Source organism: Taudactylus pleione, unplaced genomic scaffold (genome assembly GCF_031769625.1).
Source record: "Taudactylus pleione unplaced genomic scaffold, aTauple2 ptg000407l, whole genome shotgun sequence".
In the NCBI taxonomy this organism is placed as follows: Eukaryota; Metazoa; Chordata; class Amphibia; order Anura; family Myobatrachidae; genus Taudactylus; species Taudactylus pleione.
The window spans coordinates 753,469-769,091 of NW_028284809.1; the positions used below are offsets into that span (position 1 = coordinate 753,469).

At 45.6% G+C, this 15,623-nt stretch overlaps 1 protein-coding gene across 6 annotated transcripts in view; it reads right to left on the reverse strand.

Moving 5' to 3' along the window:
* LOC148506344 (uncharacterized) overlaps positions 1–12,897 on the reverse strand; it is a 38,773-nt gene extending 25,876 nt beyond the window's left edge. For 2 of the 6 annotated variants that reach the window (XM_088446833.1, XM_088446838.1), the window contains exons 1-2: positions 12,106–12,187; positions 353–455 (exon numbers count right to left, since the gene is read on the reverse strand). In XM_088446833.1, the coding sequence (XP_088302959.1) occupies positions 353–446 (94 nt within the window). In that variant the 5' untranslated portion in view covers positions 447–455; positions 12,106–12,187. Of the gene's footprint in view, positions 1–352; positions 456–10,340; positions 10,365–11,672; positions 11,720–11,989; positions 12,021–12,105; positions 12,188–12,844 lie in introns of those variants that run through there. The other 4 variants (XM_088446834.1, XM_088446836.1, XM_088446837.1 and 1 more) reach the window with 4 other exon arrangements.
* Between the last annotated feature and the right edge of the window lie 2,726 nt (positions 12,898–15,623).

Consider the following 15,623-nt stretch of genomic DNA (forward strand, 5'->3'; position numbering starts at 1 on the left):
GATATTAGAAGTCACATTTGCTTTTATATGGTAACAAAACTCCTTGGCAACTTGTAATATCATTAGAATTTGGAGGAGAAAGGTGCAGTAACCCATATAATAATATAATAATGTAGATTCAAATTAAAAGAAAAATATGTGTAAATCATTGATCACTTAGATAGACAAATCTTCAATACTGGTACGTTAGTGAGCAAACAATTATATTCTGTCAAGACAACCTTTAAACTGAGAATTTCATCATTATAATAAAATGTGGACATTTGTGTTAGCTGCGGTTTGCTCAGTCCATGACCGGTAACAATGAGAACCTCAATTACACAACAGCCGCTGTCAGGCGGAGTAAACGTACCAGGTATACGCCTCCTGCAGCTGATGCACAAAGCAGTCATGACAATTACAGAGAGGACAAAGGCAACAGCCCACAGGACAGCCACAGAGTTCATTGCGCCAACCTGTAAGACGAGAAATGCATTGTAATCACATCATCTGTGTGCATATATAATTATATAATCAGTGTGTATATATAGAGGTAGGTAGAAGGAACAACAATGACTGATAATACAGGATCTGGAACCTTCATGAGCATTGTGGCCCTCACCTTTGTATTAGAGCTGGTTTTGTATAAAATAAGGGAATGTACTGCATGCTTGGAGGTGTGGATTATTTTACTCTGGTTTTGCATGGGTAAATATTGATACATGGTTAAATGACAGATATATGAAAAGTCATACAAGTTATCTAGACACAGACTCATGTGGACATACAGTACACTGACAGTATTTGTTGGAGTACAGCAACAGTTGCATGCTGGGAATTGCTTGGAAGCTACACTGGGGTGCTGTGTCTCAAACCACACTGTGTAATCTCTTTCAAGTGTAGTCCCTCATACCTTATTCCTGTTAATCCTACATGCTATGTTAATAAAGTTTATCTGTACTGGTCTCAGTAAAGTTTATCCCACAATCTTGATGCATGAACATATAAGCATACTCTGTAACAGGTCATAAGAAATCTGCAACATGTGTGTGAGTGACACACTGTATTTCAAAGGGAGTAAAGAAGGAAAAAGCAAAAAAGAAAATAGCCCGTAGCTCACAGCTTAAACTAGCAGTGGTAAAACTGAATAATAACAGTTATCATATGTGGAAATGTAAGGTTGAGATGCTGCTATTCAGAGATGACTTGTGAGAGATTATTATTGTAAACAGACCATATGTTAATAACCACGAAAGGCATTAAGATGATCAGCTAATTCACATAAGAAGTATCGCCTTCTTATCCCCCCACCCCGAGGTGGAGAGGATGATATCTTGCCATCTCTGGCCCAGATATTCTACAACGGGCACTCACCTCATCTCAGTACCAATGCTAGTTTCCCCAAAAACATGTGGCCCCTGAGACAAATGCACCCGCTGCTTCTGGGACTTATGCCACTGGCGATAGAAACTTCAACACAGAACTTCCCTGCTTCACAAAGAGATAATCTATCATGCAGGTGGAACTAGTGTCACCGCTGAAGAGACTGGGCATGATGTACTCATACTCCAATACAAGAGGGAACAATTTGACAGTACCATTAATGAATGTTCTGTATGTTTCTAGCTTGGAATTTGGACTCTTGTCTGTAAGGTGCAATGAGGCTACAAGACTCAAAAACAAATTCCAGGATAACTGGTCTATTATCCTGATTGGATGAAAGGTAACAGAGCCAGTCTCAACACTGCCAAGGAACAGGTGAGAAACAATAATTGCATTCAGACGTGGCCTAGATGCCTACAAGAAAGCTGACTAGATCTGTACAAGCCGATACAGACAAAGGATATCATCCTATCGGCTCCTCCAGAAATCATGAGAAGCGATTGTTGCTTAAATGCCAAAGCCATGAGAGCAACAATTCCTAAAATAAGAGCAGAGACTTAAGACCACTCAATCTCATACACCAGGTAGCAGCAGATAGTCTAGTATTATTTTTTAATATACACTTGCTATTCTCATTAGTGCTGCAGTCAGGGGAGTAGCAAGGGTGGCTCCGGTGAAGCATGAGCTTCGGGCGCCAAAATGGACAGGGGGCGCCATCCATGGTCCGGAATTCATGGGCGCTACTCAGTATGATGGCCGCGTGTTATATTTATCTCAGTTTGTTTGCTCTATATCCTAAATAAGTTACGGATTTGAGATCCATTTCTACATTTCATGCTCCCTCAAACTGCCCAGATTGTCTCCCCTCCGGCCTTCTCTCCTCTGCGGTCATCTTCTGCCTTCCTGTCAGATTGATTACATTCACTTGTCACCTCTTTAATCCCCTCCCATCCCTACCCTGTGATCGGCTCTTTGCCCCTGCCCACTCCTTTCTTATCGGCTTCTGTCACCACCCCTCTCCTTTTCTTATTGGCCTCTGCCACCTTCCCTCTCTGATCGGTACTTTCCTCTCCCCTGTCCTCTTTGATCCCCTCGTTCCTTCTCTCCTCATTCATTCATTGTGCTTCAATGGACTTAAAAGTGACACATCTGAGGTAAAGTCCTAAACTTCAGTTATAAGGTATTAGATTAAAAAAGTCACTGCTATGCTATGTAAAGTAATGGATGTGTTCCCAGGCATGACCACACAGTGTTATTTGAAAGGTCTTTTAAAAAATATTAGGAGACCTGAAATAATAATAATGGTGGCAGACAGAACATGGTTAGTAATACTCACATTAATATTGGTGCAATGTACAGTATATTTGCAAAGTAGGAGCATAGCTGAGAAGGGAGCTTCTCATAGGTGTCCCCACTCCAGTGATAGCTGCTCGGGGCAGTAATTGTAATAATAAGCTGTGCACCCTGTGGAATTTTGTCAATTTAAGTTAAATGATCAGAATATATAATACAATCTCCTCTATTGACTAATAACAATGACTCAAAGTAGATAAAAGTCAGATCCTAGGTGCTATACATAAATAAAGCAGTGTCAAAGCAGCTACCCCTTAATGTCAGATAGTGCATCACCGAAGCATTATATTACACCAATGGGACCTCAATGCCCAGTGTGATACTGCCACTGTTTGCTCTTTTCCTCTTCACTTCAGTATTCCCCCGCAGGCTGGCCATGCCCCACTGGCACAGTTCAGTACAGGGAGGAGGGGGGGTGGTATGACATGCACATAGAGCATCAAAACACTGTTCCACATAGAGCAGAACGAGATGGGGTGGCTGAAAGGAAGAATAGAACCCTGACTGAAATGATGGCATGCATGCTAACAGACTCTGCATTATTTGAAAAGTATTGGGGTGAAGCAGCGGAGGCAGCTACTTATTTTCCAAACAGATTGTTATCTAGAACTGCAAAGAAAACTCCATGTGAACTTTGGCATAAGAAAAGCATAAACTACTGAAACAAAATGTAGCAAGCTACAAAGCCAAGCAGTGGAAGGGAGTCTTTTAGGCTACAATAAGAATTCCAAAAGGCACCGAATCCTAGACCCAAGATGTCATGTGGGTTTGGGTATGGGATGCCGATGCACAGGTTCCTGACCCCGGCACCCTGACTGACTTACAATCTCAACACAACCACGTAAGTATACTAACCCTACCCCTACACCTAACCCCCCCACAGCCTAATCCTAACCTTATCCCCCACCCGCTGCCTAACTCCAGAGCCGTGACTAGGGTGGTGTGGCTGATGCGCCCACACAGAACGCACATACCCTGTGGGCGGAACCGGCCGCCTCCACCCACAATCACCCCCTCTAACTTGCCTTTCCTCTACAGCGGCTGCCTGCTGCAGTGTATAATAGTAATGCCTGGCTTCTTCTCTGCCGTGCCCATTGCTAGTACTATTACACACATTACAGCGGGCAGCGCTGCAGCTGCCTGCCCCCTCCCCCATCTGTGGAAGTGTCTTCATGGACTGGGAGAGACGTCATGACATCTCTTCCAGTCCAGTCCCACAGTGCCCTGCACCGAGGAGCCGTTCTTTCGGCATTGGGGCTGGGGTGCAGTGCAGCACAGTCAGTGCATAGAGGGTGGGGATGGAGACTGCGGCTTCCCCTGGCATAATGGGTAATCATAATGTGTAAGCCCTAGGTGGCATAATGTGTAAGGGAGAGGGGGGAGTTGTACTGTGTGGCATAATATGTAAGGGAGGAGGGGGAATTTGTACTGTGGCGTAATGTGTAAGGGGCACTACTACAATTTAGCATAATGTGTATAAGGGACACTACTATAGGTATGTAGTGTAATGTAAATAAGGGGCACTACTGTGTGGCATAATGTGTAATGGAGCAGGGGGGGAGTTGTACTGTGTGGCATAATGTGTAAGGGAGCAGGGGGGGAGTTGTACTGTGTGGCATAATGTGTAATGGTGCGTACACACTACACGATGTGCTCCCTGAGCGATATCGTGTAGTGTTGTCCCCGGCAGGCTGTGCTCAATGTCGTTCATGACATTGAGCACAGCCGCTGAACGATATCATTAACGATAACGTTCAGCGCCGGGCTCTCTCCCCCATTCCCCGACATGCAGCAACCTGACGAGATCGTCAGGTTGGCCTGCATGTCAGCCCGATCAACGATAATGACGAACGACCCGCGGGAACATGCGTCGTCATCATCGTTCATCTTTTTGGTGTTAAAAATGGACGATAAAGTGGATACTGTGTGGCATAATGTGTAAGGGAGCAGGGGGGGAGTTGTACTGTGTAGCATAATGTGTAAGGGAGCAGGGGGGGAGTTGTACTGTGTGGCATAACGTGTATGGGAGCACGGGGGGAGTTGTACTGTGTGGCGTAACATGTAAGGGAGGAGGGGGGGAGTTGTACTGTGTGGCGTAACGTGTATGGGAGCAGGGGGGGAGTTGTACTGTGTGGCATAATGTGTAAGGGAGGTAGGGGGAGTTGTACTGTGTGGCATAATGTGTAAGGGAGAGGGGGGAGATGTACTGTGTGGTATAATGTGTAAGGGAGAGGGGGGAGTTGTACTGTGTGGCATAATGTGTAAGGGAGAGGAGGGGGTTGTACTGTGTGGCATAATGTGTAAGGGAGAGGAGGGGGTTGTACTGTGTGGCATAATGTGTAAGGGAGGAGGGGGGAGTTGTACTGTGTGGCATAATGTGTAAGGGAGAGGGGGGAGTTGTACTGTGTGGCATAATGTGTAAGGGAGAGGGGGGAGTTGTACTGTGTGGCATAATGTGTAAGGGAGAGGTGGGAGTTGTACTGTGTGGCGTAACGTGTAAGGGAGAGGAGGGGAGTTGTACTGTGTGGCATAATGTGTAAAGGAGAGGAGGGGGGTTGTACTGTGTGACATAATGTGTAAGAGAGGAGGTGGGAGCTGTACTGTGTGGCATAATGTGTAAGGGGAGAGGGGGGAGTTGTACTGTGTGGCATAATGTGTAAGGGGAGAGCGGGGAGTTGTACTGTGTGGCATAATGTGTAAGGGGAGATGGGGGAGTTGTGCTGTGTGGCATAATGTGTAAGGGAGAGTTGTACTGTGTGGTATAATGTGTAAAGGAGAGGAGTGGGGTTGTACTATGTGGCATAATGTGTAATGGAGGGGGGGGAGTTGTACTGTGTGGCATAATGTGTAAGGGAGAGGGGGGAGTTGTACTGTGTGGCATAATGTGTAAGGGAGAGGGGGGAGATGTACTGTGTGGCATAATGTGTAAGGGAGAGGGGGGGAGTTGTACTGTGTGGCATAATGTGTAAGGGAGAGGGGGGGAGTTGTACTGTGGGGTATAATGTGTAAGGGAGAGGAGGGGAGTTGTACTGTGTGGTATAATGTGTAAGGGAGAGATGGGTAGTTGTACTGTGTGGCATACTGTGTAATGAAGGAGGGGGGAGTTGTACTGTGTGGCATAACGTGTAAGGAAGGAGGGGGAAGTTGTACTGTGTGGTGTAATGTGTAAGGGGCACTACTACAATTTAGCGTAATGTGTATAAGGGACACTACTACAGGTATGTAGTGTAATGTAAATAAGGGGCACTACTGTGTGGCATAATGCGAATCGGGTATTATAGTGTGGCCATGCCCTTTCCCTATGAGACCATGCCATTTTTTTTGCCCTTTTCTTGGGCACCAAAGCTCTTTCTGACACAGGGCACCAAAATGTCTAGCTACGGCTCTGCCTAACTCTAACCAACCTTCCTCCAAGTGCCTAACCCTAACCCTATCCATCTCCCTATCCCCAATACTTAACGTTGGGATGCCTACGCCGGGATTCTGACTGGTGTCGGGATTCAGGTCCCAGGATTCTGAGCGCCGTCATCCCGACAGCCGGGATCATAACTACATCCCGTCATGTGAATTAGGCTCAGAGGCTGCAGTTATGCAAATTCAGCGGTTGGATCCCATTTTCTGGAAAGCGAGGTGTTAAACAGAGCCAGAATCAGAGACAAAGCCAGAAGCTCGTCACAGAGGTAGGCAGTCAGGGATCTTCCGCTGGTAGCTAAGGGAAAAGCAAAGCCAGGGAACTCAGAGCAGGAGTCAAATAAAATCAAGGTTCAAAGTCCAGGAAGATACACAGAAGCGCCAGGACACCAGGACCAGCTAGACTAGACTGTAAGCGCAGCAATCAGGCTCTGGCGCTGTAGTATTCCAGCCTCACATAGTCCCAGTATACAGGGGATTGACTGTAGCCAGGAAGTGGACAGACAGCAGATGCACCCAGCTGGTTATGTATTTCTGAGCAGGAACCTGAATTAACTGCAGTTGCTGTGGCTCAATAGGCAGAACCACTGGTCCTGAGTTCACAAAACCTGATATCAAGCCCTGTATATTTTACTGACGAAGAACAAGAACTGATAAGGTGACTATGACCAACAGCTTAACTTTCCTTGTAGAAGAGATGATGCGATGAACTCGCTAGGCTTTGGTAAGGAGGAGAAGTCAACAATAAACATGCCACTAATACACATACCTACTCTCCCGGAATCTGCGGGAGACTCACAGTTTTGCTGGTAATCCCCTGGGCTCCCGGAAGAGTGGGTACTCCTCCCGCATCCCATGTTGCCAATTTTACGTTATTTCGGCATTATTTTTTACCTTTCTTATTAGAGGTAATGTTTTCTTTAACATTGTAAAATATTTAGATTTCAGGTGACCTTTCTTAAACTTTGTGTCCCCTGGACCTCCTTTAGTGAAGTATTATCATGACTGGCAGCAGCCGCAGCACTAGTATTGGGTTGCTGCTCCTGCTCATATATCAACTGATCATTATCAATATTTACTCACTCAATAATTGACAGTGGCATGGCACCTACTGAATGTTATTTATTAACACAATGCCACTGCCTGAACACACAAAAGTTTTAAAACATTTTTTTTTTACAACCCACTGTGACTTTACAGTCTGACACGGTCACAGCAAACAGCAGTGGTGCCACAGTATTGCTGCACCCCAGAGCCCGTCACAGCCTGACACAGCCACAGCAGTACTGCTTGCACTCCACAGCGCTTCACTGACTCACTCTTAGTGCTGCACCCCACAGCCCTTCACAAGTCTGATGCAGCCACAACAGTAGTGCCACAGTAGTGCTTACACCCACAGCCCTTCAATGACACAGTCTTAGTGCTGCAGCCCACAGCCCCACATCCTAGCCCTCTGGCATCCTGTGTGAAATGGCGTCCTCGACCACGAGGGAAGGACTTTTATCGAAACCAAAACACGCGAGATCAGACAAAAAGAAGATTATGTTTTTTCTCGTTCTAGGAACCGAAGTTGGCAGGAAGACCTGAGCCAGAGCTCGGTTCGACTTGTAACCCCTAAGTTCGGGTGTCTTTGGATTCCAGAAATCCAAATCCGCACATCTATAATTTTTTGTAACATCAATAAACCAGACATTATTATTTACACATTTCTTGCATTATACATTCTCGGCAACACTGATTTTACGCTTAGGTTGAAGTCCGAGGATGGACAGAATGTAACTTATATTGGGCTTAATTCAGATACAGACGCAATGCTGATGTTTTTGCATGTGACGCGATGGTCTTGCGACGGCGGTCGCAGTGAGGATTTATTTGCAAAGTGATTGATAGACAGGTACCCTTTCTGGGTGTTAATGGGGAAGGGGGGGTGTGACTCAGACACAGGCACAGTCATGACCATTTCGGGTGTGTCTGCAATCCCGTACGCAGTCTTACTTCTGCTTCTGAAGGCCATGGGGTACTCAGAAGTTTGATGATCGATGTATGTGCGTCGGACGGTTGCGTCTTCGTACACAAGCGGCGGGCTGGAGATGCCGCAAGTCGGCGTCTCAATACAAATCTCGACGGCTGAGACATTTGCATATTTTCGAACATCCGCTGCAGTCCCACGATTGCGGCACTTTGCCATGACAGGGGCGTGGCCTAATGACATAGGAACATGGCCCAGCCCCCCTAAAGCACCCAGCTGTGTCTCCTCTCAGGGCATCTCCCGGAGAGGAGATAATAAAAGTCGGTAAGTATGGTGAAGAAGATTAACATCAGGAAAAACAACACCGCAATGCAAAAGGGCCAATGCAATGTTATTCTGCACGCCGGCACGCTCTGGTAACAACAAGCTTTCATCAGTTTTATTTTGCACAGCAATTTAGATTTGAGCTACTGTACAGTAGTATACGTCCCCCTCCCAACCTGTCAAATCTGTTTGTACATTTAAAATTCCCCCACCACCTGCTGCTCGACATGGCTTTGCCATGGTTCAAGATTTCACCACCTAGTTGGATATACTGCGAATGGTAAATCAGGCCGTAATTACCTCCGTCACAGACAATACATACCCTGCACCTGGTTAGGCTGCCCGTCTCTCTACCTCGGAGGAGGGTGAGTAATCTCTATCGGGCAAGGTGCTAGTAGTATGGATAGGATTCAGGCTTGTCATCATTTCAGTTTCACTAAGTTGTGACTTTCACTATGTAAGACACCCACCTCCCCCTGCCATCCCCCACCCTGTGATCTGCCGGCAGGTTTCTGAGGTTTCGTGACACAGCCAGCTGCAGACATAGGGGCACCTTTACCGAATAAACCACTAAGCACAAAATGTGACTGATAACAGGGAACAATAGCCTGGTCTTTGCAAATGAAAACTTCATATCAAACATCTCAAGTTCTGTCAAGGAATGCAAATTTCTTTACACATAACCTGTGACTTTCATATTAACCTAAAAAGTCCCTTTACCACTTGTTTTCCTGTCTCCTGCAAATACAAATCTTTGCCACACATCTGACTGATCCAGCCACAAAAAGAATTATACTATAATCACAAAACTACAAAGTAGACAACACTATGGGCCAAATGTAATAGCCAGCGTTTTGAGGGAGAAGGAGCGTTTCCGGCAAGGAAGTCACTAGATTTATAGCGGCAATGAAAGGTACCGCTGGGTTTTTACATGTTATTAATAAATACGTCCCTATGTCTTCAGGAACTGGATGGTGGGTGAAAAGTGACTTTAAGTAAAGATATTTAAGTCACATATAGGGGTATTCAATATGGAGCGAAAACTCAGTTTCTGCAATGTTTTCGCTCGTATGACGTCATTTTCGCCGCTTTTACTTTTACACCGTATTCAATTTGGAAACTTTTCGCCGGTGCGAAAAGTATATTGCATTCGACCCTGCGAAAAAGTATCACCAAGGAATGGGTGGCGAAAAAAAGTGCTGAATTGGGGTTTTGGGGTGCAACATTTCAGAAACCACCCTGCAACCTTCAGACAGTCCCCCAATGGTAAACTGTGTCAAAAAATTAAAAAAAATATACCTCAGAAGACCCCAAAAAAAGCACTTTCATTTTGGGGGCGAAAAAAAAAATTGGGGGGTACAAAGTTAAAAACTAGCGAAATACAATCTATGGGGGTCCCCAAGTATGCCCCAGGTGTTTTTCCCATTGCAGGTGTTTGTGGCAGGTGGATTTTTCTTGTTTTTTAAAACTTCACTTTACCAACTTTTAAATATGCTGACCCCTATTTTCAAGTACCCCAAATTGCTGGGACTACTTATTTTCTGCAAAAAACTCCTAAATACTATTCTTCACCACCATCCCAAATCCCCAAAATAGCAGCTATTGAGCCCGTTTAAAGACCCCAAAAACCTTCAGCTGGGCTAATCGGGGGTATCCAGAGTGATCCCCATGTCAGAGCATCTTTTTGGGGGTGTTAGGGTGATTTCCCCAAAAATCAGCGAAGTGTTCGCTGATTTCACTTTTGCCAGGTGCCGTTTTCGATGATTTCATATTGAATACGGGTATAAGCGGGCTCGCGCGCGATACTTTTCGCCGGCAAAAGCTCCGATGTGCGGCGTAAACTTCGACGGCGAGGTTTACGTTTCATATTGAATAGCCCTCATAGTATAAAGCACAGGTTCTCAAACTCTGTCCTCAGGACCTCAAGCAGTGCATGTTTTCCAGGTCTCCTCACAGAATCACAAGTGAAATACTTAGTTCCACCTGTGGATCTTTTAACATGTCTCAGTGTGTAATGACTACACCTGTGCACCTGCTGGGTGACCTGGGAAATGTGTCAGTGAGTAAGGAGTACACCTGTGCTCCTGCTGGGTGACCTGGGAAATGTGTCAGTGAGTAAGGAGTACACCTGTGCACCTGCTGGGTGACCTGGGAAATGTGTCAGTGAGTAAGGAGTACACCTGTGCACCTGCTGGGTGACCTGGGAAATGTGTTAGTGAGTAATGACTACACCTGTGCACATGCTGGGTGACCTGGGAAATGTGTCAGTGAGTAAGGAGTACACCTGAGAACCTGCTGGGTGACATGGGAAATGTGTCAGTGAGTAATGACTACACCTGTGCACCTGCTGGGTGACATGGGAAATGTGTCAATGAGTGATGAGTACACCTGTGAACCTGCTGGGTAACCTGGGATATTCTGCATTCACAGATGGAAAGAAACACACTTTTTACACAATGGCAATGTTCCTTTTTGATATTTCATCCCTCTGATGTGATGAAGCCTGCCGGGTGAAACGCGCGTTGGTCATGTGTAAGGGACACTTGGGAGCATGCACACCAGATCCCCCATACACCTAAAATAAGCTGGAATGCCTGATGTTTGATACCATGATGCACTAAGAATTGATATACTATCTCTATCCCCATTGCTTTAAACCTTTTCAGATAGTAAGGGCTATCCTTACCAAGGGAATCACTCCCCCATATCTGACAGGATGGTTTATACCTCTGTGCCTGGCTCTGTTTGCAGGGTATTCACTGCAAACTGCACATACCCATGCAGCCTAGCTGGATTTGAATAGAACAGAGGCTTTGCGTTTCTATCCTTTTTCTCATTACAATTAACATTGTGTTTAAATTTATCATATAGACATGATAGAATTTCAGTGCAAGGGACAAGCTGTATAGAGATTGCTGATCTATAAGCCAAATTATAGCAGATCATTCTTTAATTACAAATATATTTTCACCCATAATTATATTTATTTACCAACATTGGTCTCTTATTGAGCTCTTTTTATCAATTACTCTTGACATGATAGAGATGAATATTTCAGTGTGATCATTACGATTATCCCTGTTAATTTTTACTCTCATCAGTTCCATCTCTGGGAGCTGACAGCAGATGCAGGGGAATCTTTGAACGCATGTATAGAAGCTGGTGACTCTCATTGCCCATCTCTGCCGACGGGCATATGACCAACAGCAGATCACTACTTCTAAAACATACAGGCGCTTTTCAACAAACTGACCTCTTATCACAGTAGGACATCTGTTGTCTGTGCTCTTTGTTCTCTATGTGAGAAATTCTCAAGTTTGGTTACAGAGGGATGAAATATCAAAAAGGAACATTGCCATTGTACAAAAAGTGTGTTTCTTTCCATCTGTGAATGCATAAAAGAATATTGCTGGTTGATGATATACTGTTTGTGGATGATCGACCTTGGTGCCAATGAGGGTGGTACTTTACAAGTTAAGGTATTATCAGAACTGAGGGACATTTGCCATATATCTAGTAATAGTTATTCCAGCATATGTAGATGGAACTATATATATATATATTGAATACATGCACATTGTAGAGATTTATAATGGTCCTTGGCTGTGGCCCCCAAATCATGAGGCTTGGTTCAAGTTTTCTGTACTCATTGTTTTTTTTTTTTTTCCTCTTAAGTTTAAACTAACCTTTCCATAGATTTTAGATTACTGTGACCCTTGTATCCAGCCCATCTGTGTCACTGATGTTTTCTGCCCCCTTCCCTTTAGAATGTAAGCTCTCACGAGCAGGGCCCTCTTCCCTCATGTGCTTCTCCTTCACTTAATTATACTCTAATTTACAACAGCACCCAACCCTTGGTTACAGACACCACGCTGCTTATCTAAGTATTATGCAGCAATGTATAAATCATGTATCTGTCCTGTATTGTTTGTACTGTTAATTTCTGTTTTCTTGTGTGCTCATTTCTTTATGTACTGTGTAAAGTGCTGCGGAACCCTTGTGGCGCCATATAAATAAAGGATAATAATAATAATAATAATAATAATAATAATAATAACTTGCTGTTATCATCCAATATTCTAAATCACACTGAAACACTCATGTCAATGGACCTATCTAGTTAGAATTGTATTTTAAACATTTCTTGTATATGTGTGTTGTTTTTGGTTTGAATTAGAGGTAAAGATTTATCTCGATTAGATACCATTTTCATGTCTTGTTAGTCTGTTTTGATCTTATATAGATCCAATTAAAATTTTCGTTTAAAAGATACTTTGAGTGCCCCCAAAAAAGGAGTCTTCCTTTCTCTCTTTGGTTCAACGCAATAATACTGACTCCAGGGGAGCACCGCCGGGAGTAGATAAAATATTACTCATCGTTCCAAGTAATATTCAACTTAAGAGACAAATTATTGCCGGTACTTACTGTTTATCGCATATATATTGAGTACGCCAAAAAAACTTGTGCCCAGATCAACCCCCTTTAACATAACCTGGGAAATTGTCAGTGAGTAATGAGTACACCTGTGCACCTGCTGGGTGACCTGGGAAATGTGTCAGTGAGTAATGAGTACACCTGTGTACCTGCTGGGTGACCTGGGAAATGTGTCAGTGAGTAATGAGTACACCTGTGCTCCTGCTGGGTGACCTGGGAAATGTGTCAGTGAGTAATGAGTACACCTGTGCACCTGCTGGGTGACCTGGGAAATGTGTCAGTGAGTGATGAGTACACCTGTGCACCTGCTGGATGACCTGGGAAATGTGTCAGTGAGTAATGAGTACACCTGTGCACCTGCTGGGTGACCTGGGAAATGTGTCAGTGAGTAATGAGTACACCTGTGCTCCTGCTGGGTGACCTGGGAAATGTGTCAGTGAGTAATGAGTACACCTGTGCACCTGCTGGGTGACCTGGGAAATGTGTCAGTGAGTAATGAGTACACCTGTGCACCTGCTGGGTGACCTGGGAAATGTGTCAGTGAGTAATGAGTACACCTGTGTACCTGCTGGGTGACCTGGGAAATGTGTCAGTGAGTAATGAGTACACCTGTGCTCCTGCTGGGTGACCTGGGAAATGTGTCAGTGAGTAATGAGTACACCTGTGCACCTGCTGGGTGACCTGGGAAATGTGTCAGTGAGTAATGAGTACACCTGTGCACCTGCTGGGTGACCTGGGAAATGTGTCAGTGAGTAATGAGTACACCTGTGCACCTGCTGGGTGACCTGGGAAATGTGTCAGTGAGTAAGGAGTACACCTGTGCACCTGCTGGGTGACCTGGGAAATGTGTCAGTGAGTAATACATACACCTGTGCACCTGCTGGGTAACCTGGGAAATGTGTCAGTGAGTAATAAATACACCTGTGCACCTGCTGGGTGACCTGGGAAATGTGTCAGTGAGTAATGAGTACACCTGTGCACCTGCTGGATGACCTGGGAAATGTGTCAGTGAGTAATGAGTACACCTGTGCACCTGCTGGGTGACCTGGGAAATGTGTCAGTGAGTAATGAGTACACCTGTGCACCTGCTGGGTGACCTGGGAAATGTGTCAGTGAGTAATGAGTACACCTGTGCACCTGCTGGGTGACCTGGGAAATGTGTCAGTGAGTAAGGAGTACACCTGTGCACCTGCTGGGTGACCTGGGAAATGTGTCAGTGAGTAATGAGTACACCTGTGCTCCTGCTGGGTGACCTGGGAAATGTGTCAGTGAGTAATGAATACACCTGTGCACCTGCTGGGTGACCTGGGAAATGTGTCAGTGAGTAATGACTACACCTGTGCACCTGCTGGGTGACCTGGGAAATGTGTCAGTGAGTAATAAATACACCTGTGCACCTGCTGGGTGACCTGGGAAATGTGTCAGTGAGTAATGAGTACACCTGTGCACCTGCTGGGTGACCTGGGAAATGTGTCAGTGAGTAATGAGTACACCTGTGCTCCTGCTGGGTGACCTGGGAAATGTGTCAGTGAGTAATGAGTACACCTGTGCACCTGCTGGGTGACCTGGGAAATGTGTCAGTGAGTAATGGGTACACCTGTGCACCTGCTGGGTGACCTGGGAAATGTGTCAGTGAGTAATGAGTACACCTGTGCACCTGCTGGGTGACCTGGGAAATGTGTCAGTGAGTAATGAGTACACCTGTGCACCTGCTGGGTGACCTGGGAAATGTGTCAGTGAGTAAGGAGTACACCTGTGCACCTGCTGGGTGACATGGGAAATGTGTCAGTGAGTAATGAATACACCTGTGCACCTGCTGGGTGACCTGGGAAATGTGTCAGTGAGTAATGAGTACACCTGTGCACCTGCTGGGTGACATGGGAAATGTGTCAGTGAGTAATGAATACACCTGTGCACCTGCTGGGTGACCTGGGAAATGTGTCAGTGAGTAAGGAGTACACCTGTGCACCTGCTGGGTGACCTGGGAAATGTGTCAGTGAGTAATAAATACACCTGTGCACCTGCTGGGTGACCTGGGAAATGTGTCAGTGAGTAATGAATACACCTGTGCACCTGCTGGGTGACCTGGGAAATGTGTCAGTGAGTAATGAATACACCTGTGCACCTGCTGGGTGACCTGGGAAATGTGTCAGTGAGTAATGAGTACACCTGTGCTCCTGCTGGGTGACCTGGGAAATGTGTCAGTGAGTAATGAGTACACCTGTGCACCTGCTGGGTGACCTGGGAAATGTGTCAGTGAGTAATGAGTACACCTGTGCACCTGCTGGGTGACCTGGGAAATGTGTCAGTGAGTAAGGAGTACACCTGTGCACCTGCTGGGTGACCTGGGAAATGTGTCAGTGAGTAATGAGTACACCTGTGCACCTGCTGGGTGACCTGGGAAATGTGTCAGTGAGTAAGGAGTACACCTGTGCACCTGCTGGGTGACCTGGGAAATGTGTCAGTGAGTAATGAGTACACCTGTGCACCTGCTTTGTGACCTGGGAAATGTGTCAGTGAGTAATGAGTACACCTGTGCACCTGCTGGGTGACCTGGGAAATGTGTCAGTGAGTAATGAGTACACCTGTGCACCTGCTGGGTGACCTGGGAAATGTGTCAGTGAGTAATGAGTACACCTGTGCACCTGCTGGGTGACCTGGGAAATGTGTCAGTGAGTAAGGAGTACACCTGTGCACCTGCTGGGTAACCTGGGAAATGTGTCAGTGAGTAATGAGTACACCTGTGCACCTGCTGGGTGACCTGGGAAAT